The following is a 27,405-nucleotide window of genomic DNA, read 5'->3' as shown; positions in this document are numbered from 1 at the left end:
TGAAGAAAACAATTATAAATTTGATTTCATTTTTTCAGGTTCCAGTCCATTCCTCCTTCCAAACGTGTAGGAAGTGAAAGGACAATCGTACAATAGCACTGCCATAAAATCATATGTAAATATGAATTCTCAATTTCTCCTAAATAATTTTGTACATCTGTAGCAGGACAAACTAAAGGAATTTGGTTCATACACTGGATAAAAACCTTACAGCGACTTTTAGCAATGTTCCTACAAGTTGATGTTGTGCTGTTAGCCTGTTAATATGATGAACACACATTAATCCTGTACAAACACTAATTTTGAGTTTGTATCCTCTACCGCAAATACCTTGAAGACTTTCTACCATTCACCATCATTCCATGGAAGAACAGAGTCCTTCCGTTTCATAACTTTCATCCTCACTGAAACTAGATGGCATATCCCCCACAGGTCTAGATGATAAAAAAGGTAATGTCAGCAACCGATAATAATTAGATCCCATTAATTCTGAAAAGATACAAGAACCTAAGGGGGGGGGTTTTGTGTGCGTATATATAAAATTGATAGCAAATAATATAAACCTCAAGATGGTATAGGAGGGCAATGGAAGCTTCCCATTACCTGTTTCCTCTTTAAAAAATTTTATCTTGTTTTCCTTGTTGAAGATTGCTTTCTAAGAAACATGATTACAATTTATCATATTATTCAACTATATCAACACATCGATTCAATCCAAAATCATAATCATAATATTCGTGTTGCAACCAAAAAGAGCTGATATGCTTCATTTCTATGATCCACCGTCCACTAGTGAAAAGTGCTTCTCAAGATAAGACTTAAAAATTTTCAACGAGTCAATTTCACAATAAAAAAATAATCCGCAATGTTTATAAAATGAGAGCCTACAGTCATGTCATGCACATGCTCAATTTCACATTCCATGATAACAAGCACCATAAATTTTGGAATTTTCCATAACATGCAGATAATTCGAGATGACAAATCGAATATCATTATCTTTTAGGTGAGAATATGTGGCTGCACCATGTTTCTTTTAAACCATTAGTGAGGAGATCTTGGGACGAGGACATAGGGGGAGCCTAGGAAAGATTTAGGTGTATGAGGAAGTAGAAACGTCTGAAGGAGAAATTGAAAATTTGGAATAAGGAGGTGCTTAGTGTCACGGTCCGACTCTTTTCACACCGTTGTGAAGGGCCGTGCGGCGCTAGCTAAAGCACTCTTGCTTAACTAGCCAGCCTATCGTTTACCAACATTCATCCACGAAGCACTTTCATTAACATTCATTCAGATAGCAGCAGAAACAATAATCAATTCATGAAAGTCATGGCAAGCAAGCAGTAAACATTGAAGCAAACGTAATTCATTAACAAATCCTCCGTTGACATGTTGTACTTAGCGAGGGAGGCAAGTAGGCTAAGCACGTTGACAATTGCTAGTGAGTTTTACAATGACTGATGAACACTCACCCTCCCCTAAAGAGGTTTTTATGTAATTATCATCCTGACACTAGGAAACATCAAAGTGACTGAGTCATACTACCTTATTTGGCTTACAAAGACTCTACTAGCAGAAAATAACCCTACACTAGTATTTACATGATGGAAACTCATCCCAAGCACACGAGATAAGCGGTCACAGGCAAGCATAATGCCCTGAACAAGCTTAGTTCGTGACATTCTCCCCCACTTATGTGATCGACGTCCTCGTAGACTTTTGGCAGTAGGTACATTTCAAATTTGTCCACGATCGGTTGAATATCTTCCGCAGAAATCCAGCTGATTTCTTTGTCATCAAGGTGCTCATAAGCTTTCTCCAGATAGGCTTGGGCTAACTCTGCATTCTTTCTTCCTTCACTGGTGAAGATGTACGCCCTGGGACTCTTTCGTTTGTACGGCTCGCCCACTGTGTGAGGTAACAGCGGCAGCTAACCTATAACAAGCTCAAAAGGGCTCTTGTTGGTTGTTGAGCGCCTTTAGGCGTTGCCACAGAACGGAGCCACATCAAGTAGTTGCACGCCATTCTTCTGGTTGTCGTTGACAAAATGGCACAAGTACTCATCTAGCAGCTCTCTGAATCTCTTCATTTGTCCGTCTGTCTGTCGATGATAACTCGAAGAGATGTTAAGGTGTGACCTGAATATCCTGAAAAACTCTGTTAAGAAGTTGCCAGTGAACATTAAATCTTGGTCACAAATAATAACTTGGGGAACACCCTAATGTTTCACAACAGTCACAAGGAACAATTGTGTCGTCTCCTCTGCCGAACAGTACTTTGGTGCGGCCATGAAAGTACCATACTTCTTCCGCTCCCCCTTGTCTTGTTGGCAAGTGAGACAAGTTTTGGTATAATCAACCACATCATCCCGCGTGTGCGGCCAATAATACCTCCCCAGTAGTCCTGTCATTGGAGTCATTCTCCGCGAATACCCCTCAACGAACTTCCTGCAGTATCTAGTAAGGCCAAGAAAGGAACGCAACTCCTTCACTGTCGTGGGGATCTTCCATTCTTGAATCATCCTTACCTTCTCCATACCCCTCCGGATACGACCTTGTTCAACCACTTGACCGAGGAATTTGTTGCTCTGCCGAACGAAAGAGAAATTCTCCTTCTTCACATTCAAACTGTTTCCCCTCAGCCAGTCGAACACCTTCCGTAGATGCTCTTCATGTTTCCTCTGAAACAACACCGATGCTCCCAACAGTGTTTTGGAAGGGCGAACGCATCCCGCTTCCAATTCATCAAGTTGCTTCCCCAACTCTACTATCTCTCGAGGCGCAATCGGACATGGCCCTTTAGCAGGTGGTTTCACTCCTGATAACAACTCGATCTCATCCTCCACAGTCCGTCGTGAAGGCAAATTATGAGGCAGCTTATCCGGCAGCACCTCCTTATACTCATCCAACACCGCTTGGATGGTCGTAGGCTCCAGCTCTTGGCCTACTTCTTTGTCTACCACCACCGTGGCTAGACGTGTCTGCTCATTCTTACTCAATCCTTCATTGAGTTGTATGGCTAAAAGGGACTTCCCGTCGTCTCCTTTCGTTGCAACGACTTGCACCATGCACGAGTGATCTCCCATCAGACATAGGGAACCAACCGAACGCATCAGCACTGCCCTTGTCCCCATTAGGAACTCCATTCCTAGAATGACTGGATAGTCATCCAATGGCACCGCTGTGAAATTCGCATAACCTTCCCACTGTCCAGGCTTTATAGCCACTTGCTTGGCTACTCCCAGAGTAGGCTGGGCTATAGAGTTAACTGTTTTCATGCGTCCTGCATCCTTCTCTAAGGATAAGTTGAGTCTCCCTGCTTCCAACTGCGAAACAAAATTATGAGTAGCTCCCGTATCCACCATAGCGCGAGTACTCTTCCCATTTATACTAAAGTCCACAAACATTAACCCTTTTGCTCGTGTAACTTTCGGTGTTTTTGCCTGCTTTTCCAATGCATTCACCAACCGCACTGAACCCACCCCCGAGGCATCATCCTCTTCCCCATCGTCTTCCACTGCCTGTTCTGCAATGGAAGCCTGTAAAGCATTAAGTGATGCTTTGTGAAGGCACTCAAAAACTCTATGAGGACCTCGACACAAGAAATACTCAAGTTTACTCTTCCCCTTTCCATTGGGTGTATTAAACCCTTGAGACGACGAAGCTTCCTGTGAGGTAGATGATTTAGAGTCGGCTCCCCCACTCTTGGGTTTGCCATTCTTGAAAGACTTTCCACTGTTTCCCTCTCCGCCAAACCATTTGGACGAAGCGGTATCATCACCAGCGTAGTCAGTCAAGCGTTCTGCAGCAGCTTGTGCAGTTGACAAGTCTTGAACCCTTTGCCTATGAAGTTCAGTTGTTGCCCACGGTTTCATCCTCTCTAGAAAATAGAACAACTTATCCTTCTCCGACATATCCCGAATATCCAACATTAAAGCAGAAAATTGTTTCACATATTCGCTAATTGACCCCGTATGCTTGAGATCTCTCAGTTTTCTCCTTGCATTATACTCAACGTTCTCAAGAACGAATTGGGCCTTAAGCTCTCTCTTCAAGTCTGCCCAACTATCAATTACACAACTTCCATTCTCAATTTCTCTGTACTTGGTTCGCCACCACAGTTTGGCATCACCAATCAAGTACATGGTCGCAGTATCCACCTTTGCCTATTCTGAGGCCATCCTCACAACGCGAAAGTACTGCTCCACATCAAATAAGAAGTTCTCTAACTCTTTGGCATCTCGGGCACCCCCATATGTCCTGGGTTCTGGCACCTTGGTCTTGCTAACTCCCAGAGTGTTGGAGTTCCCCATAGCAAGAACCGACACATTCATCTTTGCATCCAGATCTGCCATCCGGGCCTGCAAAGCTTCCACTGTGTGGCGAAAGTCCTCTGACAAGTCGCCTAGTGAACCTCTTTGATGTTTTTGTGATCCCATCACCTCATCAACAAGATCTCTCATCTGGGCCACCTCCGTGGCCATAGTGTTGGTTGTTCTCTCAACCTGTGCTTCCGGCACGTTGATCCTCTCAGCAGTGTTTGGTGCCATGGTCACTAACCAAAGCTACCCAAATCCAACAACGAAGGCAATCGAATTCACGTAGCAACTCAACCTTAGGCTCTCACCAAGTGTCACCGACTTGGCTCTGATACCAAATGTCACGGTCCGATTCTTTTCACACCGTTGTGAAGGGCCGTGCGGCGCTAGCTAAAGCACTCTTGCTTAACTAGCCAGCCTATCGTTTACCAACATTCATCCACGAAGCACTTTCATTAACATTCATTCAGATAGCAGCGGAAACAATAATCAATTCATGAAAGTCATGGCAAGCAAGCAATAAACATTGAAGCAAACGTAATTCATTAACAAATCCTCCGTTAACATGCTGTACTTAGCAAGGGAGGCAAGTAGGCTAAGCACATTGACAATTGCTTGTGAGTTTTACAATGACTAATGAACACTCACCCTCCCCTAAAGAGGTTTTTATGTAATTATCATCCTGACACTAAGAAACATCAAAGTGACCGAAGAGTCATACTGCCTTATTTGGCTTACAAAGACTCTACTAGTAGAAAATAACCCTACACTAGTATTTACATGATGGAAACTCATCCCAAGCACACGAGATAAGCGGTCACAGGCAAGCATAATGCCCTGAACAAGCTTAGCTCATGACACTTAGCGATGTAAAATTAGAAAGTCTAGCATCCCAGAGGAGCTAGAATTTTCAAATGGAAAGGAAGAGGTTAATCTCTCGAAGAGTAAGGAGGCAGAAAGGATCTCTCTAAAAGAAAGATTTGGAAGAGGTGATTTTTAAGGAAATGAGTTGGGAGGCAAAAGATCAAATTAAATGGTTTAGAGAAGGTGATTGCAGTACTGGTTTCTTCCAAATTTTTTTATAGAAATGAAGAGGTTAATCTCTCGAAGAGTGAGGAAGCAGAAAGGATCTCTCTAAAGAATGATTGGAAGAGGTGATTTTTAAGGAAATGAGGAGATGGGGGCAAAAGACCGAATTTAAATGGGTTAGAGAAGGTGATTGCAGTACTGGTTTCTTACATAGGCTAGTTAATAGAAAGAAGAGGAAAAATACGATTAAGGAGTTGGATGTGGGGGAAGGAAGAAATATCAATGATCCTAGTAGGATTCCCTCTGAAATCACTAATTTTTTTTAATCTATATTCTGAGGAAGACACTTGTCAACCAATGGTTGAGGGGTTGGTGTGGAATCCTATATCTAAAGATCAGATGCTTTGGTAGAGAGACCTTTTGATGAGGAGGTGGGGGTAATTTTTGGGATGGAGAGGAATAAGACTCCAAGTCCGGATGATTTCAATTTAGCTTTCTTTCAAGACTGTTGGGATATTATCAAGGATGATTTGCTTAAAACATTTGATAAGACTATATCTACAGCTCATTGTGCGTTTGTGGGTGGTAGACAAACAGTGGAAGCAATTTTGGTGGCTAATGAGGAGGTGGAGGATATTTGTAGGACGAAGAAGAGAGGTTTCTTTTTAAAATTGGATCTTGATAAGCCTATGATAGACTAAGTTGGAGCTTTTTGGATAAAATTTTTGTGAGAAAGGGTTTTGGTGAGCATAGGTGCTGGTAGTTAAGGGGTTGTTCCTCTAACCCTTTTTGTTTAGGGCTTCAAGATGTATTAGATAAGGTGATCCACTCTCACCCTTTTTGTTTGTCCTCATAGATGATGTGTGGGGTAGAATGGTGGATAGAGGGTTCGTGAAAGGGTTTGAAGGGGGCAAGAGAGGGAGTGGTGGTTTCTCATCTTCAATTTGCTAATGGTACTATTTTATTTTTAGATGATCATAACCCTTCATCGAGAAATATTTTGGGTATCCTCCATGCCTTTGAGAGGGTGTTGGGGCTTAAAGTAAATATGAGAAGTGGTTTAGCAAATGTAAATGTGCCTGTTAAACAAGTTAGGGAGAAGTCGTCTAATATAGGGTGCGGTCTTTTGGATGGGCCTTTAGGGGTCTCTTTGGGGTGTAATCCTAGATCTGTGGAGCTTTGGAATTTGGCAGTGGAAACAGTGGCCAAAGGCTAGACAATTCTAAAGGGGCGCTTTTTTCCCCTCGAGGGTAGAATCACTTTTATTTAGGCCTATTTATCTAGTACCCCATTATATTATTAGTCAATCATCAAGACTTTAGTTGAGATTGTGAATAAGATTTGAGAAAAGAACGAGAGATTTCTTGTGGTCAAGATCGAGCATTTTTAGGATCATTTAGTAAGATAGGAAGAGGTTTGCAAGTCTAAATTAGAGGGCGGGCTGGTTCTCATAAAATTGATGTCTAAAAACATTGCTCTCTTAGCTAAATGTTTATGGTGTTTACCCCAAGAAGATCATTTCCTTTGCCATAGAGTGATTAGCAGTGAGTATGGATTGGGTGAGAATGGGTCGGATGCAATGTTAATTTGCGATGTTCATTGGAGAGTCCATGGAGATCTAATTCTCAAATTTATCCTTTATTCACTCCACTCATTAATTTTACGGTGGGGAGGGGTTCTCAGATTTGTTTTTGGAAAGAATTGTGGTTGGGGAATAATATTCTATTCACATCTTTTCCTTGTTTTCTCAGTTAAGCTAAGGGCATAGTAGTATGATTTCCTTCTTTGCAGTTGATTTGATTAGCCCCCTAGTTTCTTGGAACTTTCACTTCAGAAGATCCCTAAAGGATAGAGAGCTTATGGAACTTTCCCTATTGTCAATACTGAATCAGTGCCCATTTTTTTCAGCTAGGGATGCTCAGTCTTGGGCTTTGGATCATCCAGGGGTGTATTTTTATAAATCATTTTTAAAATTTTGATCCATTCCAACTCTTGTTTTCCTCTATATTCATCTCTTTGGAAGGTCAAAACTCCCTTAAAAATTAAGGCTTTCATTTGTCGATTGTGCTGAATAAAAGCAATACTAATAACCTGTTGCATATCAGTAGACTTTTGAAGACTTCATCTTCAGATGTTTGTGTGCTCTGTTATGTGAATTTTAAAAAGGCATCTCATCTTTTCTTAACTGTGATTTTGCTTGATAGTATAAATTATTTGGTGTGATGGGAGACAATTGGGTTTACCCGGCATCGGTGGAGGGACTGTCGGCAATTTTTCTTGAGGGTTTTGGTAGGAAGGATAGGGCAGATCTTTGGAAATGCAGTATTTTTGTAGTGTGGGGATTATGGTTAGAGCCAAATGCATGGATTTTTTTGGGGGAAAAATTGAATTGGCAGCCAGTTTGGGAGAAGATTAAATACTAAGCCTCTTTATTGCGTGTTGGCTTTGGATGCTTTAAGGAAGGTAGATTTTCGGAAGTTCAGCAAGAATGGAGGAATCTTTTGTTCTGATTTTTCCTAGTCTTTATTTGTTTTTTTCAGTTTATTTCTTCTAGTTTGTTCCAGAATTTTGACTGGAGATGTCTTATTCTCCTCCTTGTAAATTCTTCTCTTATTAATGAACTCTCTTCTTTTGTTACTATTTTTTTATAAAAAAAAAAAATCTCATAATCTCATATACCTTAAAAAATGGACCACCATGACTACAAATATGTCAAGAACTATATGTCCAGCGATTTTGTCAGGGACACCAATCCTCTCCAAGCATGGTTGTATACCATATCATTAACTGAAAGATAAGTGCCAAGTTTGTGCACAAATAATTTCAGCTCTTTTCCTGCTATATATGCCTATATGGTTTTCTACATTGTTTTAAAAGGCAAAGGTGTAATGCGAAGCATTTTAACCCTTAAGAGGCGAGGCCTAAGCCTTAAGGAGTCGAGGCACAAGCCTTTTGAGAATTTTTTTTTAGATAAAAATATGTAAATAAATTAAATATATTTTTAAAATAAAGAAATATATATATATATATATATATATAAAATCACAAATATAATGTAAAAAAAAATCAAAAATAATTTGCAAACAACTTATTGGCCATTCAAAAATGCTAAAGTGAATTCATTAAGTTAATCATGACATGAGATAACTATAATATTACAAAGTTCAAATTATTTTCTAGATCTAGGATACAGCTCTCAATTATTTGGAAAGCTTGGGGTTCAAGAGTTTCCAAAATCAACTCTTATTGTAACATTCCTATTACTATTATTATTTTGATAAAAAGAAATTCATTAGATAGAGAAAAAATGTACAATAAGGAGAGAAGACATCTCCTTAACAAAAAATGGGAATCCCCAAAAAAAAAAACACAAAATGTCAAATACAGCAAAAGAAAATCAGCACACCCTAAGAAGAGACTGCCAAACTTTCCACGCAAAATTGCAATGCAAGAAAAATGTGAAACAGATTCTAAACAATAAGCCTTTAAAGGTCTCCTGATCTGCAGCAAGTCATTGCTACAATGCTATTTATCCTATTAAGCATAACCATCCAAAGAAACGCTTGGACTAAAGGGGGAGTATTGACCTTCCATATAACTATCTGGAGTGGAAAGGAGAAATTGGTACCACCCAAGAACTCACAAAAGGATTTACAAGAACAAACACCAAAAGAATCCAACAACCATGATCGACTATCATCTTCAGAAGACACCTTACAATTATTCAACATAACCAACAAAGAAGATAACTCAATAGTTTCCCTATCCAACAACCAAGATCAACTATCATCTTGGGAGGGTACCTTACAATTATTCAACATAACCAACAAAGAAGATAACTCAATGGATTCCCTATCATTCAAGAATCTCCTGAAGTGAAAATCCCAAGGAGGTAAAGGATTGCCCGGGTCTAGACTAAAAGAAGAAATGGGATCATTTTGCCCTGAACTCAAGCAAAATAGGTGAGGAAAAAGAGGGACAAAACAACATTCCCTAGCAGCCAAAGGTCTTTTCAAAAACGGATTAAAGCCCTTTCCCAAAATAAATTTGGTATGGGGAATAAAGAGAGGGTAAATCTGGAAAATAGCTTTCCACAGGCTTTCTGAAGAACATCTAGAACCCAATTCCCACCCATTCCGATCAAGTCCAAACTTACTTTTGATAACTTTATGTCACAAGGAAGAAACCTCTAGCAGGAACCGCCAAAGCTATTTAACCAAAAGCTTTGATACCAAAATTCCAAGACCCTAACCACCCTTCCTCTTAGTCCTATCATATAAACATGGACTTAAAATTATCCATCCAAATCTAACTTGAATATCACACGTCCAAAATGCATAAACCTCAACTACAAAGGTGCAAAAAGACGTGCCTTTTTTACATGTGTAAGCTTCAGCATGTAATGCATTAGCCTTTTTGGGATTATAGATAGAGCATCAAGGCGTTTAAGGTATCCTTTGCCTCGAGGCAAGCCTTGATTGAGCCTTTCAAAACACTGGGTTTTCTGTATTCTGCTATGACTGCACTGACTAGTTCTTGGGAGCCACTCTCCCCGTGTACCTTTCATTTCACATGGTGATGAATACTAATTATACTTGCCTATACACACACACACAAAGGAACCATCAAAAAGGCTTGGTCACTTTTTAGCCATCGTAAATTTAACTTGAGTGTCACATTTCACAAACCAATTTTCTAGCCATTGGTCATGCAATTATTGTGTTTTGCAATTCAATTCTTCTCTTCAAAATGAAACCAATTACCAAAACAATAGCTTTTAACTAAAACAAGAGGAAAAACTTTGTCAAGAAAAGCCTGTTAGGAGACGCAAAAAAAAAAAATATTCAATCACATCAAAGCATTAATACTGACCCCTTAATATGATTTTTCTGTTGCCACATTTCCACAACTGGTGCTTTTGCCACATAAACTCGCTGTTGGAGATCATCTCTGGTTCTCTTAGCAACCTTTAAATATTTGGAACATATAAGGGATCAAAAGTGAACCAAACCATAACTTAAAATTGAAGACAACCAGAGATTCCCAGAAATTCCCCATGCAAGAAACTCACCCTTGTTTCACTTTTTGGATGCAAATTTACTCCAACCGGATCACCATACTCTTTCATTACTCGCCTTTGACCATAAAATTTCTCTTCCTGCATGCATAGGGGACAGCATAATCAAAATCAAACTGGATATTTTCACCATGAAATCTGTTCAGTTAGTAGCAGAAATTTGTCAAGTAACTACCAGACCTTTGCCATTCTTCTAGATGGCCCTCTCTTCTCTGCATCAAGAGACTTACCATGCCTATGTACCAAACTTGGACGTTTAGAATCAAAGCCTTCCCTATCGATGACAATCTTGGGGCTGTCAGTAGACTCAGTACCATAGTTTTGCAACCAAGGCTCTTTCAGTCCACTAATAAATTTTCCATCATTATGCTGAAGGTTATTGTTAGAAACAGAATCTAATCTCACCCCTTCAGCACCATGCTTAGACCTCCGGTAGTTCCTGCTACTGCTATGCATGGATGCGGAAGGCTGTTCAGTAATATCTATAGCATGGTCCTGGCCAATTAAAAAATCGCTGTAGTTCAGTGAAGAAGACTTTTTCTTTGATTTATGGTGGGAGTAGTCGTCCTGATGATCAGATCCGCGGATAATTTCATTATTTCCCCCTTCCATATAAGAATCAAGTGAACCCATCTTGGAATTGTATCCTTCATATCCCTACAAGGGAATGAAGAAGAAAAAAAAAATCAGCTTACCATTTACATCATCAGCAACTATTTGTTACAAAACAAGGTACAGAAGAATAATAATATTGACAGCATCATGTACAACATATATAATCTAGTAAAATGTTCATAGAACGATGAAAAATGAAAGCACTTGCATGCTATCAGTGAAAATTAAGGTGTCCACTCTGGTGAAAGCTGTTGGATAAACGGAAAACCATCAGATATAAGGCTCTTGTTAGCTACTGCATTATTGTGTCTCAGATCAACTCCAAACTCCAAATAAGGATCTACTACATTCACCTTAAAATTCTCAGCAAAATATGATCATGAGTTCAGGCTGAGGAATATAGAAGCCATTTCATTAATTTAAAGAAAAATTACAGCACAGAGATATTAAAAGTAAATTTTTCTTGCAGGAGAATGGTTAATATGGGGCTTAGATGTTCATGTGATAGTATTATGAGAATTGCTTATCCTCTTCTTTGTATATTAAATAAAATAAAATTAAATTACAGCACCAAAGAATGGATAAATTGGATCTAATTCTCTAACTTGTAATTTATAAATGGTGCAGTAGCCAAGTGGTTCTGGAGATTAGGCAAGAAAGAAATAGTTTATGGTGACAGTTAATTGAAGAAATTGAATCGATGAGGAAACTCAGTACAGTTCAGCCAGGGATTTCAGGGTCCATGGTTATGGCTTCCAATAAAGCAGTTTATGAATCGGCCCTACTTTCTTTAAAGGGGCATTGAATTATGGTGACAAATGCGTGTAACATAAGACTTAACACAATGTCTATACAGTGACCAACATCTATAGCAGCTTAACAATTCTATAATTTATGTCAACTGTGGCCATTTGTTAATAATAGAAGCATATGACTCATCTAAAAATCTGGGAGGATAGGTGGACTCCCTTGTAAGGCTTATACAATTGAATGAAATTGAGATCAATTCATTATCATGAAAATAAGAAAGGAATTGATGCCAACCAAGCGAACACCGTGCTCTTTCATTATGGGGGGCAATCTTAACAAGACTCTCACACTGGATCACTTCATGGGCTGAAACTGATGGATGCAACATGTGCAAAACACAAATTCAAGATAAATAGCTGCTTTCTAGGAAACACACACTTCTGGAAGCCTGAAGTGTCCACATCCAACATGTGTCGGATACTGACACCTGCCCAACACTCCGTGACAAGTATTCGACATGTGTTGGAAATTAATTTATTTATTTTTATTTTTGGACATTCTTTTTTTTTTTTTGAAAACTTAAGAGGCCACCCTTAAATCCTAAGCATTTCCTTTTTATTTTCCCAAAACTCTCATATCAACTAAATTAATCAGATTTAAAACTTAAATAAAAGAAATTTACTCTTCTTTTTTAATGCATAAAAAATTGAGCCCCTCTAGAGATGTGCTGAAGGTGACAATCCATGGAAGCTAGACTGGAATGAGAGGGAGGCAATGACAGTCCAGAAGATACGGACTGCAATGAGAGAAGACTGTGGTTAACCTTCTGGTAGCTAAAGTGAGGAACCAAAAAAAGTGAGGGACCGTGAAAGCCATGGTAAGTGTGAAACTATGACAGAAGTGGGCCAAATTGATTTAAAACCAGACAACTGTTCATTATTAATTAATTTTTCTTTAGATAACATAATAATAACACTGCCCTCCAATCCCTTTTAAGACCACCCAGCAGCATCCCCCCCCCCCCCCCAAAAAAAAAAAATCCAAAAGAATGTGCCCAGAAAGAAGCAAAAAAGTTAACTTTATCCCATCGCAGAGAATAAGTCATCTGAGCTTTCAATATCCTCGCGTTACTAAGGCCACAGTGTCCAAAAAATTGCCTACAGTGCAGAAATCCATGAAGCCGTCCCTCTTGTACTCCTCCCAAAACCCACACTAGTAAGAACTCATACACATTTTGAGGAGCCACCCATGCTTCATCATAACAGGAAAAGAAAAAAGAGCATTCCAATGCTGTTTCATTACCCAACAACAAAGAAAAAGGTGCGATTAGTGACAGCTTATAAAATGGAATCCAGTCCATGGATCAAACCATTCGTAAATCCAACCCCAATACAGCCTATTTCAGATCTTAGTGCCAACTTATAGAGACTTAGCTCCTTTGAACTATAGGAACCATTGCATTTGCATTATGCTTAACCCTTTAATCATCTCCATAGATACTGTAGTGCATGCATTTCTAACAATATGTAAATGTCTATAGCAAATTACATCTATCCATAATTTTAGCGCCAGGATTGGATAACTACACTTAACACATGCTATCCTGACACAGTATTTGTATGGATTTGCACCCATAAATAAAGGAGCAAATAAGGAAATTTTACAAATCCTTCTGAGTTCCAAGTAAAATGATCTTAGCAGAATGCCTCTCATTCACTGGCAGTGCAAGCCTATAATGTCCACATCCCAATCATGCAAAGGAAGGCCAATAGAGGTTATCGAACTTGCAAGCCAGGGGCTAATCTTTGAAAGGATTGAAAAAGAGGAAAAAATGTAAAATGATCTTAACTAGGTATACTAGAGGTTGAAGAAAATCTATATGCTTTTCAATGAAGAGAACATTATTGTTTTTTGTGGGCCATTGATCAAAGATAGCTAATCCAAACCAAAGATGTCCCTCTAACCTGACCTAAACAAATAACTACAAACAGATTCATTTAAACTAGTTGTTTTTAAACAACAATAATCCAACTAGATTATAGAAGAGTTGTATTTAAAAGGATTTGTGTTAATGATTTTTTCAGGAAAGATCCATTTTCAGGAGCTTAAATTGATAATGAATGGATCTGCTTTGAGTTATATTCAAAAACCAATCCAATCCTATTCTATCCAATCCTGTGATATTAAATTCCCCCACCTTTATAACTCCATTTTCCTTCAAGTTAACACTAATGACTTGCTTCAGAAATGAAGATCCAATAAGGACCTGTCACCTGATGTGTGTGTCCTTTGCTTTAAGTGGTGAGACATGTTCACATTTGTTCTTAACATGTGGAATAATTTGCCTGGTATTTTTGGCAAGAATTGTGTTTGCTCCTCTACTTTGGAAGCTTTTTGCACTATTATGTTGATGGGTTTTCGGAAGGAGAAGGAGAGAAAACTTATGGCTACTATTCGGTATATTTGGATGCCAGAATTTTTAAGGGTATGGATACTCTTCAATTGCTTTAGAGTAGACTGGTGTTTCTAGTACCTGGTTATGATGTTCAGCAAATGGCTTCTTTCGGCATATATTCATGGCAAATTTCACCGTGTGATTAAATTGCTTTACTCAGAGCTCTATTATAATTATTTGTTTGTTTTTTTTTCTTCTTGTTTTCTTTGTGCATTCAGATGATGTCTTAGGGCCTATTCACTTATTGAAAAAAATTTTATTTTTCATTTCCAGTTTTCAAAAAGATGCAAAAATGCCACCTTGTTTACCAGTTTTCTAACAGTTGTCTACAAAAGCTAGAAAACGACTTTCTATTGTTTTCCAGCTTTTCTGTACAAATGTTGGAAAACTAGAAAACAAGGTGGCTTTTTTGTAATTTTTGGAGAAAAACTAGAAGTGAAAATGAAACTGTTTTAGACAAGTGAACAGACCCTTGTTCTCCTTGTTTTTATTTTCATCTTTTTGTTGTGTTCTTTTTTCCTTTCTCTAATACAATTCTTTGCCTACTAAAAAAAACTAAAAATTTAAAATTCCAAACCTTTTTACATGATTCAACCAGAACCCATACATAAAATGTAAAAAACCGAAGTGGCTAGTGAAAATGATAAAGATTTCATTGGCTTTAGTTAAACTAAATTGCAAATGATTTGCAATTAGATGAACCACAAAAGGGATGGTGATCATGGTGTAGGACTGAGCATGTGCTGCAGCACCAAAAACTATTGTGCTACTCAAATCCTTTATAATGTGCAGTAGCACAAGGTACACATGTTGACTGACTTGACTCACACCACAAGCCTCTGCCACATGGTGGATTATTACCTACACGCTACACCCCAGCCAACAATCTTCAAACTCAGAACTTCAAATTCCAAACATTTTTACATAGATTCTGTTGAGATTTTGATTAAAATGAATGACCTAACATGAAGATAGGTCTCTCCCTCTATTTATAATACAAATTAAATACATTCTAATGACAATAATCCCCTTACTAACTCTCACTAATTAACACACTTAATAATAATCATACTAAAAGACATAAATAACTTGTAACCTCAAGCTAGAGCATAAATGCCATATGCTCCTAGCTTGTTACAAATAAATTTAACACAAGCAAACCCCAACGCTTTGGTAAACAAATCAGCAAGTTGCATATCAAACTTCACTTAAGCAGTAGTAATAAGCTTCTGCATAAGTTTCTCCCGAATAAAGTGGCAATCAACTTCATTGTGGTTCGTCCGCTTGTGAAAGACTGGGTTGGAGGCAATATAGAGAGCAGCTTGATTGTCACGCATCAACTTCATAGGCTGAGAACGCAAAATACCCAATTCTTCCAACATGTTCTTCAACCACACAAGTTCACTAGTATGAGTCGTAGCTCTATATTCTTATTCAGCACTTGACCTGGCCACTATAGTTTGTTTCTTACTCTTCCAAAAAACCAAATTACCACCAACCAAGATACAGTACCTGATTGTGGATCTCCAATCGGAAGGCGACCCAACCCAATTTGCATCTGTTTATCCATGGAAATTACTGCATCCCAATGACTTGTCCTTGAAGAATCTATAAATTGACTCACAACACTTGTTGTAAAGATATATCTAGCCGAGAAACTGTGAGAAATTAACTACCAACTTTCCAACAAGTCTCCAGTATTGTCTAGGATTAGGTAGCAAATCACTCATATCCAGCACTAACTTGTTGTTAGGATCCATGGGTGCATCAATCGGTTTAGATCCCAACAATCCAGTTTCATCCAATAGATCAAGAACATATTCCTCTGTGACAAAGCAGTTCCCATACAAGATCTAGATACTTCTATATCCAAGAAGTATTTTAACAGTTCCAAATCTTTGGTTTGAAACTTAGTCTACAAGAAAAGTTTGAGACTTTGAATACCTTTATCATCATCACATGCAATAACAATATCATCCACAAAAACAAAAAGAAGGATCCTACCTGATAAAGTATGATGATAGAACACAGAATAATCCATTGCACACCATCGAAACCAAACTCAAGTACTACGGCACCAAAATGACCAAACCATGCTCTAAGAGATTGATTTAAACCATATAGAGCCTTCTTGAGCTGACACATTAAGCCGGACTCCCCTTGAAAAACAAACACAGGTGGTTGCTACATATAAACCTCCTTCTCATGGTCACCATGCAAGAAAGCATTCTTCACATCCAACTGATGCAGAGGCCAATGACAAGTAGTAGCCAAGGAGATGAACAGAGTGGGCTAAGGCTTTCGAAACATATTTAGGAAGAGTAGTAGATGATAGAGTAGTAACAAAATAATAACAAGAAGGTGATAACAAATCATAACAAACATAGTTGGAAACAAGATGTTGAGTACATGTGCATTTACCTTTCTGAACAACAATGAGAGGATCAACACATGGGAAATATGATCATCAAATGAGGAAACCAAAGGCGATGTAGTAGAAGCTTAAGGAGACTCTCTTCCTTGGAGCCTCCGTCATGAATACACCTGCAAATTAGGATGATCAAGATGATAAGAAGGACTTGAACTACATGGAAACTCAGATGGTTGGTTGGGCAAGGACAGCAACGTAGAATCTAGAGGATTAGACAAAGGAAGAGACTCATCAAGCTCATACGAACTCAAGGACTGGGTGTAGTAAGGTGCAGGCTCAAAGAAGGAAACATCAGTAGAAACAAAGAAGTGATGCAGCACAATATTATAACAACGATATCCCTTTTGAGTATGTGAGTAGCCCAGAACGACACATTTTATAGCACGAGGATCCAACTTATCCACACCAGGATTTAGTTGATGAACAAAGGACACACACCTAAATATAAGGAGAGAGAATAAAGGTGAATTAGGAAAGAGAATGGAGTAGGGAATTTTACCACTAAGAATAGAAGGTGGCATCCTATTGATCAGATAACAAGCAGTAAGTACAGCATTCCTCCAAATCACTTTAGGTACATGCATTTGATATAAGGTGTGAGTAATTTCGAGAATATGTCTATTTTCCTCTTTGCAACCCCATTTTGTTGAGTGTGGGCACAATATCATTGATGGAAAATACCAATCTGAGTCATATAAGTAGTGAATTGGGCACTAAAATACTTTTTAGCACTATCGAACTAACAAACCAAATTGAGTCCTTGTTTCAGAACAAAAGGCGCAAAAAACATGAAATAGCTCAAAACGATTTTTATTAAATATAACCAAGACATTCTTGAATAATCATCCACATAGGTTACAAAATACCAAAAACCCAACTTGGACACAACTCTACTAGGACTCCAAACATCATAGTGAACTAACATAAAAGGGCTTGCAGCCCGTTTATTGACTTGGAAAGTGAAAGGGACATGATGGGGCTTTCCCAACTAACAAGACTCACAATCAAGATTAAACACAAAACTCAAACTAGGAACAAGACATTTTAACTTTTCCAATGAGGGATGATCAAGACAAAAATGAATTTAAAAAGGTGTGGCAGCAACAGTGCAGGCAGTAGAAGGAGATAGCAGCTTAAAAGTGACGAGAGTCCACTAGCTTCACGCCCTTTGCCAATCGTCTTCCTCGTCTTCAAATCCTGAATAACGGACATAAGATTGAAAAGAAATTTAGGAATATACAAAACCGAAGGAAGAAAAATAGAAGAACTGGGATTTGCAGTCTCAATTCCCTTGACTGCAATGGTGGATCCATTAGCAAGAGTACTACAAGGTAAATTTGCAAGATATTAAAAGAAGAGAGGAAGCTAGGTATACTTGTGATATGATCAGTGGCAGCGGAAGTCTACAACCCAAAACTAGGACAAGAAGTACTAGATGGTAGGCATGCTGTGGGATTAATTGTTTAGGCAAGAGATGCAATGGGAAGAGAAGCTTGTTGTGACGCTTGATACTGCTAGAACCTGGAATACTCTTCCTCTGACTTGGATACAGTATATTGCCCCCCACTCGGCCCCAAAGGTAAGGAGTCAGTGGAGGCTGCATTAGCTGCCCCCAAAGGCGTGAAGTCGGTGATGGCTACATTGGCAACACGTGAAGGCCTACCGTGGAGATCCCAATATTGCTCAATAGTATGATTACTCCATCCACAATGAGTACACTTGCGAGAAGTATCTCTACCTCGTTAACTTTTGCAGTTATTTGGCAGAGAACTAAAATAAATCCTATGTAGCAAAGTCTGTCCTCTCAGAGTCAGACGCAAGAGCAGGAGAATGCGTGCTAAAGGAAGCACAAAGGGCACAAGAATACACATCAGCAAATGATAACCGCTCGGCCCTCCTACTAAGTATCTGAGGTGGATTGCCTAAAACTTGGGTAAGTATCTCAAGCCCTCTAGAACACAAAGGAATGTCATCTGCTCCCTCTGCTTCTACATCTTATGAACATCAACAGTTATAGGTTGCACAACGTTAAGCTCCTCATGAATAAACTTCATCTCCATAATAATCTGCAATAATACTCCCATCTCCTTGTTGTAATAAAAAGTACTTCTGGGATAAATCATAAATACGTGTAATGTTACTAGAGTATAGAAGCTTGACATAATCCCAAATCTCCTTGCAAGTATATAGATGCATACACATCCATGCAATCTGTGGCTCCATCGAATAAACAATCAAGATGTCTTCTTGAACCCACAGTTATTTTCTCTTCTCATCAAAAGGATCAGATTAGAGCAAGTGGTCATATTTTCCTAATCATGCTAAATAAACCCGAACAGCTTTAGACCATTGAACATAATTATTTCCATCCAACTTTTTTGAGTTCATTATCAGTGGCATGATGTAGGAAACAGATTTTTTGGATTCATAGACTCCATCCCAACACTCAAAAACCAGCAGCCAAACCAATGTCAAACAAGAAGAACAATCAAAACTAATCAGGACAATCAAAAATTATGTGAAGCACCGACACAATCACGGACGAGGTGAATGACTCACTGACTGATATAGTGCTGCCACAGCCTCAAAAATGGACATAAGAACACTGCCACTGCTCCAAGAAACTCATAAAGAAGTCTTCACAAACCCCCAACAGAGATTAACAGAGAATTGTGCGCATGGTCAAAAAAGGTTGGATTTTTTAGCGAAAAACAGGCCCAACAGCTTGATAATATTGTCTAGAGAAGGAATCAGAACATGGCAGAGGAAAAAAAAAAAAAGGTGGCTGGAAACTTGCGCGCGCCAGCGCATGGGGTTGGCACTGCCAGCAATTGGCCAGCTCATGGCGGCACGTGAGAGCTTTTCAGAGCATGGGATTAGCAATGTCGGAAATTGGCTGGCTCATGGGGGCACATGGGAGCTTTTCCGATGATGGGGCTTTGCAGGGTTAGGCTTTGGAGGGTTCTATGTTTGGGTATATGGTTGGTCTTGTGAAATAATGAGGGGTGGAGGTGGATCTGAGAAGAACAGCGGTGGGAATGGCTTTTCCGGCGACGGCTGAGAAGAATAGGGTTTAGCTTGGGTCACGCTTTGATTCCATGTGGAGATTTTTTATTAAAATGAATGACCTAACTTGAAGATAGATCTCTCCCTCTACTTATGATACAAATTAAATACATTCTAATGACAATAATACCCTTACTAACTTTCACTAATTAACAAACTAACACACTTGATAATAATAATACTAAAAGACATAAATAACCTCTAACAGATTCCACCATAAAGCAGATATAAAATCTGAAGAGATTAGTGAAAATGTTCAAGATTTCATTACGTTTAGTTAAACTAGAATGCAAATTATTTAAAATAAGATGAAACAAAATAGGGATGGTGTAAGACTGAGCACGTGCTGCTGCACCAAAAGCTATACCTAATAATGAGAGTGCTAAATTCATACCTATACTTTTTTTTTTTTTTAACAAAGAACATATTGAATGATCTACATTATTGCAATGGTAAAATTTTATAAAAATGTTGCCCTAAACAAATCCCATCACTACACATTTGGTGCATATGAACGGAATGGAATCGAATTTATCACTTGATTTCGACATGCTTCCATTCAAATTTTTATTCCATTCCATTCATACCCCATTCCATTCCACAAACCAAACACAATGTCAATTCTATCCCAGTTGATCATGTAGCCAGAATCAAATGCATTATTACAGTTAATGAGAAACATTCAAAATTATTGGACAACCCAAGACCGCATTTTCAATAATCATATAGATGTGCAACTGAATACATATAGATGTGCTAAATGCGACAGATGAATATGGATGTCAACAATAAACTTTGCTTCAGACAATCAGCTCCTTCTACTATGCTAAAATAAAAAACAAATAAGCAGTATTCGTTTTTCCCAACCCTCATAAAATAACACAGATAGTTATCACTTCGTGTTAGCACATACCATGAGATAAAAAGAAGTTACAAAAAATTTACATACCGCTCTGAGATTAGGCTGCTTGCAAACTCCAGGAACATTTGAAGAACCAGGCAAGGTGGGAGTGCCAGCATGGTAAGATTCTAACCAAAATGAATCAAATAAGAAAAGGCTCAACAAAAACTAGAATCTAAATTTCACAAAAAGGATCTGATAGAGTGATAATAAAGACAATACCTCGGACCATGTTAATACCAGTAGACCAAACTCAGAAAACAGTTGGCAAAAGGAAAATATTTAAAACGAACTCCACTCCTCTATCTAAATATTTATATATTGCTAATATATACACAAGTAAGTTCCCAATCTAGCAAATATTGCAATGACTATGAACAGCATACATCAGACATTGGAGATAAATGCCAAGCAATGAATGCAAGACAAAATTGACAATGGAAACAGAAGATAAACAATGCCTACAAAAATCATGTGAATTCTGTTGAAGGAACTAAACCACCGTATGCACACTAGTTCATAATATGTATATCTCAAGAATCTAGTAACCAACATGAAAAAAGTTCTTCAAGAATTGCAAAGAGTACTGGCAACCAAGGCACAGCTTTCAAAGCAAAGGCTAGAATAGCATATAGAAATAGGAGGGATTGAGGACAACCGTCTCCAATTACGCAACATAAACATCCAGAAACCTACTGATGCAGGAGGACAAATTAGAAAATGAGAATGTAGCAGAAAACAAATCGATAAATAAAGTAAAAATTAAACCAAAAAGGGGAAATTAAGGGGAAAAGCAAAAACACAACTAAGGTTCTCAATTTCAATAATGCAGGCTATCTTAACATGTACATACCAAAAACTTTATATAGGCGTAAACCCTAAATATGTATAAGGAAACAAACAAAGATAAATAATATTAAATCCCTTGAGAAATAAATATTAAAAAATAAACCATAATATTTTCAAACAAATAATTGATAATTAAATAAAAATATATATCTCAAATCCTCTTCTTCCCACATCATCTATTTTTGATGAATTTAGCGTCCAATTGCTCACCAAAAATGTAACCAGCAAATTAAGCAGTGTAGAAGCAATTGGAACCACCTTCAGCAATATAACAACTTTTGTATGGTGTATTGGTTATTGCTCCATAGAAAGCTTGTCTTTAGAAAGGTCCAAAAAGCACCTCTCTCCTAATTAGACATTAAAAAACTCTCACCTAATTTTTCAAAGCTCCCATTATTTTTTAAAGTTAGTGTTGGAAAAACCTCAGGTATTAAAGATTATTACAACAACAACAACAAACCAAGCCTTAAGTGCCACTAAGTAGGGTCATTTACATAAACCCTTTTCTGCCAATTCACATGATTGTGGGTAGTCCCCTCCAACTTAAGAAACAAGATGAAATAATTTCAACTTATACACCATTTCTGAGAAGTAATAAACAATAAAACTCTCCCCTTACATAAATGCGCTTCATTTAATTATTAAATTTTATAGCACACTCAAGATAAAACCTACAGAGTCTAAAACATAGATTGCAGATAACAGTAACACCAACTCACATACATTTCTGACAAGTTAATTTAGATGAAATTTGATAGAAAATTTACACAAGAACCACAAGTGTCATTTTTACCATTGACTGGAGCCATGATTGGCGACCCAAATGCACCAGGAGGAAGCGGCTGAAATTCAATACCAAGTGACGGACCATCTTCCCGGTACTGCCTTCCAAGTTGCCTCTTAACGGCAGTAATAGCTGCATTTTCAACCTCACCTTTCACCTTCAAATATCCTGATGGCCCAATGTGTCCCCTACTTTTGACACCCTTGGCCTTTATAGCCATATTGCTTCCATACTGTGCTAGATATCTTGAAGTTTCCATGTCACAAGGATCCTCACTCGGGGGAAAAAACCTATCTTGTAAAGGAGAGCTAGTTCCAGATGATGTGTCATCTGTACCACTCAAATTTCCAGCACAATGAACCCTATTCTCATAAGTCCCATCTGCAGCCTGTAAATCTTCACCATAGGACCTCCGGCTTTCAACTTCCCTAGGGTCAACAAGCCTGTAATCCTCTTGTTTGGTGCTGCCACAAGAATCCTGCCTCAGCCCACTACCACGATCCTGTATAACGCCACTTGAGAGATCTTGTTTTCCATGTGCATATGCTTCCTCCTGCAATAGCTTTTTGTCCTTCAACCTTCTGTGACAAAACCATCCAGAGATTTGCTTTTCTGTCAACCCTATCCTTTTTGCAAGCTCCGTCTTCATTGATTCTTCAGGATATTTGTGTTCTAGAAGAGAAAAAAAAAATTATAAGAGGAAATTCTTTGCAGTACACTAAGAATAAGAATCAAAAAAAGGGGCTTCCATACCATTATAGAACTTCTCTAAAGCATCAATTTGGAATGGTGTCTTAAGCTTTCTTTTCCTATTTTTCTCAGGGAAAACTTTATTCTCTTCAGAATTCACGTCTCCTGACTCTGTAACATTGCCAATAAGGATTAGAGTAACTTAATCAAAATACAAATTATACCATGTGTTTACTAACTGCCATTTAATATTCATTCTTCAACTATTCAACTTGGTTTGAAGTAATTAGTTTCCACGACTGATCTAAAATTTCAATGACTTTGCCAAAAAAAATTTTAAAGTACAGATGAGAGAATGAAACTAGAAGCGATAAAAGCACCACCAGTAATTCAGATTTTCCCATAACATTTAAAAATTCACATAGAATTTAAGAATTATCAGATTATAATATTCAATTTCAGCATTCATTTATATCATATTATCATGTGAAATCTGTGCTACAACAGCAACCAGCAAAGTAACATTCAATTACAATAAAGCTGCCCTTCAATCCCTTTGCAAGTTGGGCAGCAACAATCCCCAAAAAAACCCAAACAAATGGGCTCCAAAAGAGGTCAGAAACGCAACTCTATCCCATAACAAACAAGGAGAGACCTTGCAATCTTTGAAGGTACTCAAATTCATCTTGATCCAAAGGGCTCTCAGGATAGAAACCCCACATAGTTCCATAAAGCTCTTCCCTTTCTGCTCTTGCTAAAACACCAATATCTCACTAGTGAGAGCTTTGTGGGGTCTTCTACTTTGTAACAGGTCATGAGTGTTAGTCCCATTAGGAGACAATCTACAATGTCCAAATCTTGAAAGGGATCTTTGCCTTCCGAATGATGTGGCCTCAAGGAAAATGATTGGGGCAAGGCGTTTTTAAGAGCTGAGGGAGGGGGGATGAAGATTTCGAAGAAACACGGCCTTATTAATACAAATAAAAATATCATGAGCAGTAAGCAAGATGGTGAGTTCATCAACCTCTCATTTATCGAGATTCCTAAAAGAATAAATAAATAAATCCCAAGAAAGAGAACTTTCCCCTGAATGTGGTAATAAGTGCATTGTGAAGAGAAGAAATTTTCAAAAGATGAGGCACCATCAACTCCAATGGTCTCTCACCAACCTAAGCATCCTCCTGAAACCAACCCCTATTACCATTACCCACTTTGAAATGGGTGAGGAAAGAACAAACAACCAACCTAGGAAACAAACTTTCAAAGGCTTGCATAAGAAACCATGCCTCTTATGTCCATCCCATATTTACTTTTTCTCACCTTGTGCCATAGGGAATCAACCTCTTAAGAGGAACATCAATAACCATTTTACAATTAAACATATGTTTTTAGATACCACACTGCCAAGGCCTAATCCCCCTTCAGATTTGGGTCTTCTCAAAACCAAACCAAAGAAACTCATGTGTCCGCCCATCTTTCATGGACCCTAGCAAGTAGCAACACTCATGGGCGCTCTAAAAAGGCATGAGAAATAAATGCTTACATTGGAAAGGAGGCATTAATGAGAGTGATACAACCTCCTTGAGATAATTATGCCCTCTTCCACCCCTCTAACCTCCTACCTAGTACCTATGCTCTCAATAACAGTGTCACAAAGACCATGGAATTAGGGTTGCCTCCAAGAGGGAGCCCTAGATAGGAAAGTCAGAACACAGCCATCCAAGTCCGTAAAACTCTCTTAGTACCTACTTCCCAAATTAATGCATGCTACCCCACCCTTGGACAAGCTGATTTTAATCCCAAAATCTTTCCAAATTTTCAACAAAGTATTAACCCTTCATAATTTCACAACATTTTCCTCAAGAAACAATATGATATCGTTGGCAAGCTGAAGGTATGATACCTCCACCTCCTCCCATCATAACACTCTAAACGCACCCACACTTAGGGCTTGCAAAAACAACCTACTCAAAAATCAAAGCTTCCACCACTAGAGTAAACAAGAATGGAGACAACGGATCCCTTTGCTAAAGCCCCCAACAAGCTCTAAACCACTATCTAGGCCGACCATTAACAACAACTCACAAATTGGTCAAACACAAGCAACCCTTCCTCCACGCAACCCCAAAACGTTCCTTGGTGCCATCATTTTCTTTAAAAAAAAAATTTTTTTAAATCACCATATCTTACAAGCTTTCTTCAAGTCCACCTGAAAGACCAACCCCCTCCTCACATCCTCAATCACCTAATTTTCCACCGTCACATCATCTTACATTTATCTTGTCTTTAATGAAAGGAGACCGGGCCATAGTCACTATATCACCCAAAACTACCTTTGAAAAAATCTTGTAGAGGCTAGTGAGCAAATTAATAGGCTTGAAGCTCTACATCCCCGCAGACCTCTCCTTTTCAGGAATTAGGAGTAAAAAGGCAAAATTCATACTATTACCTACCACGCCATTATGACAAAATTCCTCGAAAGACCTCAAAATGTCCTAAAAAACCTGTCACCAATCCTAAAAGGAGGAGTTCATGAAACCATTCGTACCAGGACCAAGAGCTCCCTCCTTTCCTCCCTACTCATCTCAAACATAGTGTTTTTTTCATGCCTTCCTTTGTTTTTTTTTTTTTTTTTTTTAAAGTTACTTTAGCTTCAAAAGGCCTCTCAAGCCACTGAATTGAATTTGCCACAATGGGACTCCAATCAACGCCCTCCAACAGCAATCTATTTAGAAGTGAGGCATCACAAGTTTATTTGCTCACAACTTTTTCAGGAACATTTAAATTTTTTCATTTACCGCATTCTGTGTTTAATCTATTTTTTTATAACTTAAATAAGACACAATTTCCATAAAATCTCGCTACACTAAACCAAAACTTATCAAAGCCTTTTACCCTCCATAGAATTTTGAATATAATTTAACAGTAGCATGCCGAATACAAGGCATTTATTTTTTCCATGTGGGAACAAACACACAACCTTCTCATTCCAGCACTCCTTTAAATGCTAAGCTTCTCTCATAATGTCAAAGCATGACAAAACCACATTAAGCTGAACAAATAAAACCCAAAAGGAAAAAAATAAAAAATAAAATACGCATACGGCAGCAGATACTTGAGTTCCAAAAAAAAAAGTTTATTATAGCAACACAGATCGTTTATGCAACAGCAAAGATCACTGCACCATAAGGAAATTTTTGCCGCCAAACTCAAGCTGAGGAGCATTGAGAAACAAATGAATTTATTTATAAAAAAAAAAAAAAAAAACACACACACACACACACACATTTTGCTGGACGAAATCAAACCTGATCAATCCAATTTTGTGGTACATAAAAAATTGCAACTTATTTCTTTTCGCGGATTTAAGGGCTTATAGAACCAAAATCCAATATCAAATCCATTGGTTTATAAACCGGCGAACGAACAATTTTGGGACCAAGGCCCTCAATTAGCACTCTCAAGCCCCAATTCAGAGCAACAAATGTCAAAACACAACATTGAAAATATATAACAGCTCATGGAATCCGATCGATGAATCAATCAATTTTGAACTGCATGCAGATTATCTAATTTTCCGAAATTCCAGAGCTGAAGATTCAAAACAAGCGCACAAAATAAATCCCAAATCAGAAAACAAATCATTAGAAGAGTTTGGGAAAAAAATAATCAAACAAAGGTGCTGACATGATTGATCTAAGAGATAAGAACAGGAAAATTCGAATACCTTCCATGGTTCCAAACTCCAAAGGGTTTCTCTTTCTCTGTCTCTTCCCACTCTAGAGTTCTTTCCCCATTAAGCGGACATAAACCGACAGCAACTACAAGAGTTTTCACACCCGCAGTCCTAATTCTTAGACTAGACGAAGAATCTCCTCGGAGAGAACTCAGAGAAAGAACGAAAGAGAGAGAGAGAAAGAAATGGAGGAGATGACCTCATTATGGCTTTTCACATTTATTTCCAACTGCAAAAGTTGAGAAATAGTAGGAGAAATTCAAGGAATGGTTCTCCCACGTGTCATTTGATTCACACTCATATTATATTTATATTAACATAATTAATATTTTATAAATTTATGTCTTTTGTAAAAAAAAATATATATGAAGAAAAGACACTAATTTTTTAATTTTAACCAAATAAAAACACAAGTTTTTAAAAGACACTCACCTTCTTTGAAATTTTAAAAATATTACAAACCTTTTCTAAGATTTCAAAAATATAACATAAAATTTATCAAAAATGACTGACCTCCCTTCATCTGTATCTTTTTGACAAATCTCTAATAAATTTTCTCGAATTCTTAAAACTTTAGAAGAGGTTATTATCTTTTTATCAAATTAGAGGTCAATATCTTTTACCCATTCTCAAAAATGTTTAATTATGTCTCCTCAAGTTTTAAGAATTTAATAATTTCACATACTTTTCTTAAAATTTATCAAAAA

At 38.0% G+C, this 27,405-nt stretch overlaps 1 protein-coding gene across 2 annotated transcripts; it reads right to left on the bottom strand.

The window, feature by feature from the left end:
• On the bottom strand, window positions 1-26,977 carry LOC131148473 (homeobox-DDT domain protein RLT1). 2 transcript variants are annotated; one of them, XM_058098168.1, is made up of 8 exons: window positions 26,690-26,977; window positions 23,026-23,133; window positions 22,282-22,944; window positions 20,688-20,767; window positions 10,602-11,078; window positions 10,416-10,502; window positions 10,217-10,311; window positions 1-434 (listed from the first exon to the last, which is right to left on the bottom strand). In XM_058098168.1, the coding sequence occupies exons 1-8, from the start codon at window positions 26,694-26,696 to the stop codon at window positions 356-358; spliced, it is 1,596 nt and encodes a 531-aa protein (XP_057954151.1). In that variant the 5' UTR covers window positions 26,697-26,977; the 3' UTR covers window positions 1-355. The 2 variants fall into 2 exon arrangements, with proteins under 2 accessions (XP_057954151.1, XP_057954152.1); XM_058098169.1 differs by lacking the exon at window positions 1-434 and having other exon boundaries at window positions 10,250-10,311; window positions 10,652-11,078; window positions 26,690-26,902.
• Between the last annotated feature and the right edge of the window lie 428 nt (window positions 26,978-27,405).

This window comes from Malania oleifera, chromosome 2, assembly GCF_029873635.1.
Source record: "Malania oleifera isolate guangnan ecotype guangnan chromosome 2, ASM2987363v1, whole genome shotgun sequence".
In the NCBI taxonomy this organism is placed as follows: Eukaryota; Viridiplantae; Streptophyta; class Magnoliopsida; order Santalales; family Ximeniaceae; genus Malania; species Malania oleifera.
This window is presented reverse-complemented; position numbering and strand designations above follow the sequence as displayed.

Bases quoted from the DNA above. Each gene is read 5' to 3' on its own strand.
- LOC131148473 (XM_058098168.1), bottom strand. The intron at 11,079-20,687 runs GTATGTAAATTT...ATTCCCTTGTAG, and splicing joins AGCAGCCTAATCTCAGAGCG to GGATATGAAGGATACAATTC. The intron at 435-10,216 runs GTCAGTATTAAT...TTTATCATCTAG, and splicing joins CAGAAAAATCATATTAAGGG to ACCTGTGGGGGATATGCCAT.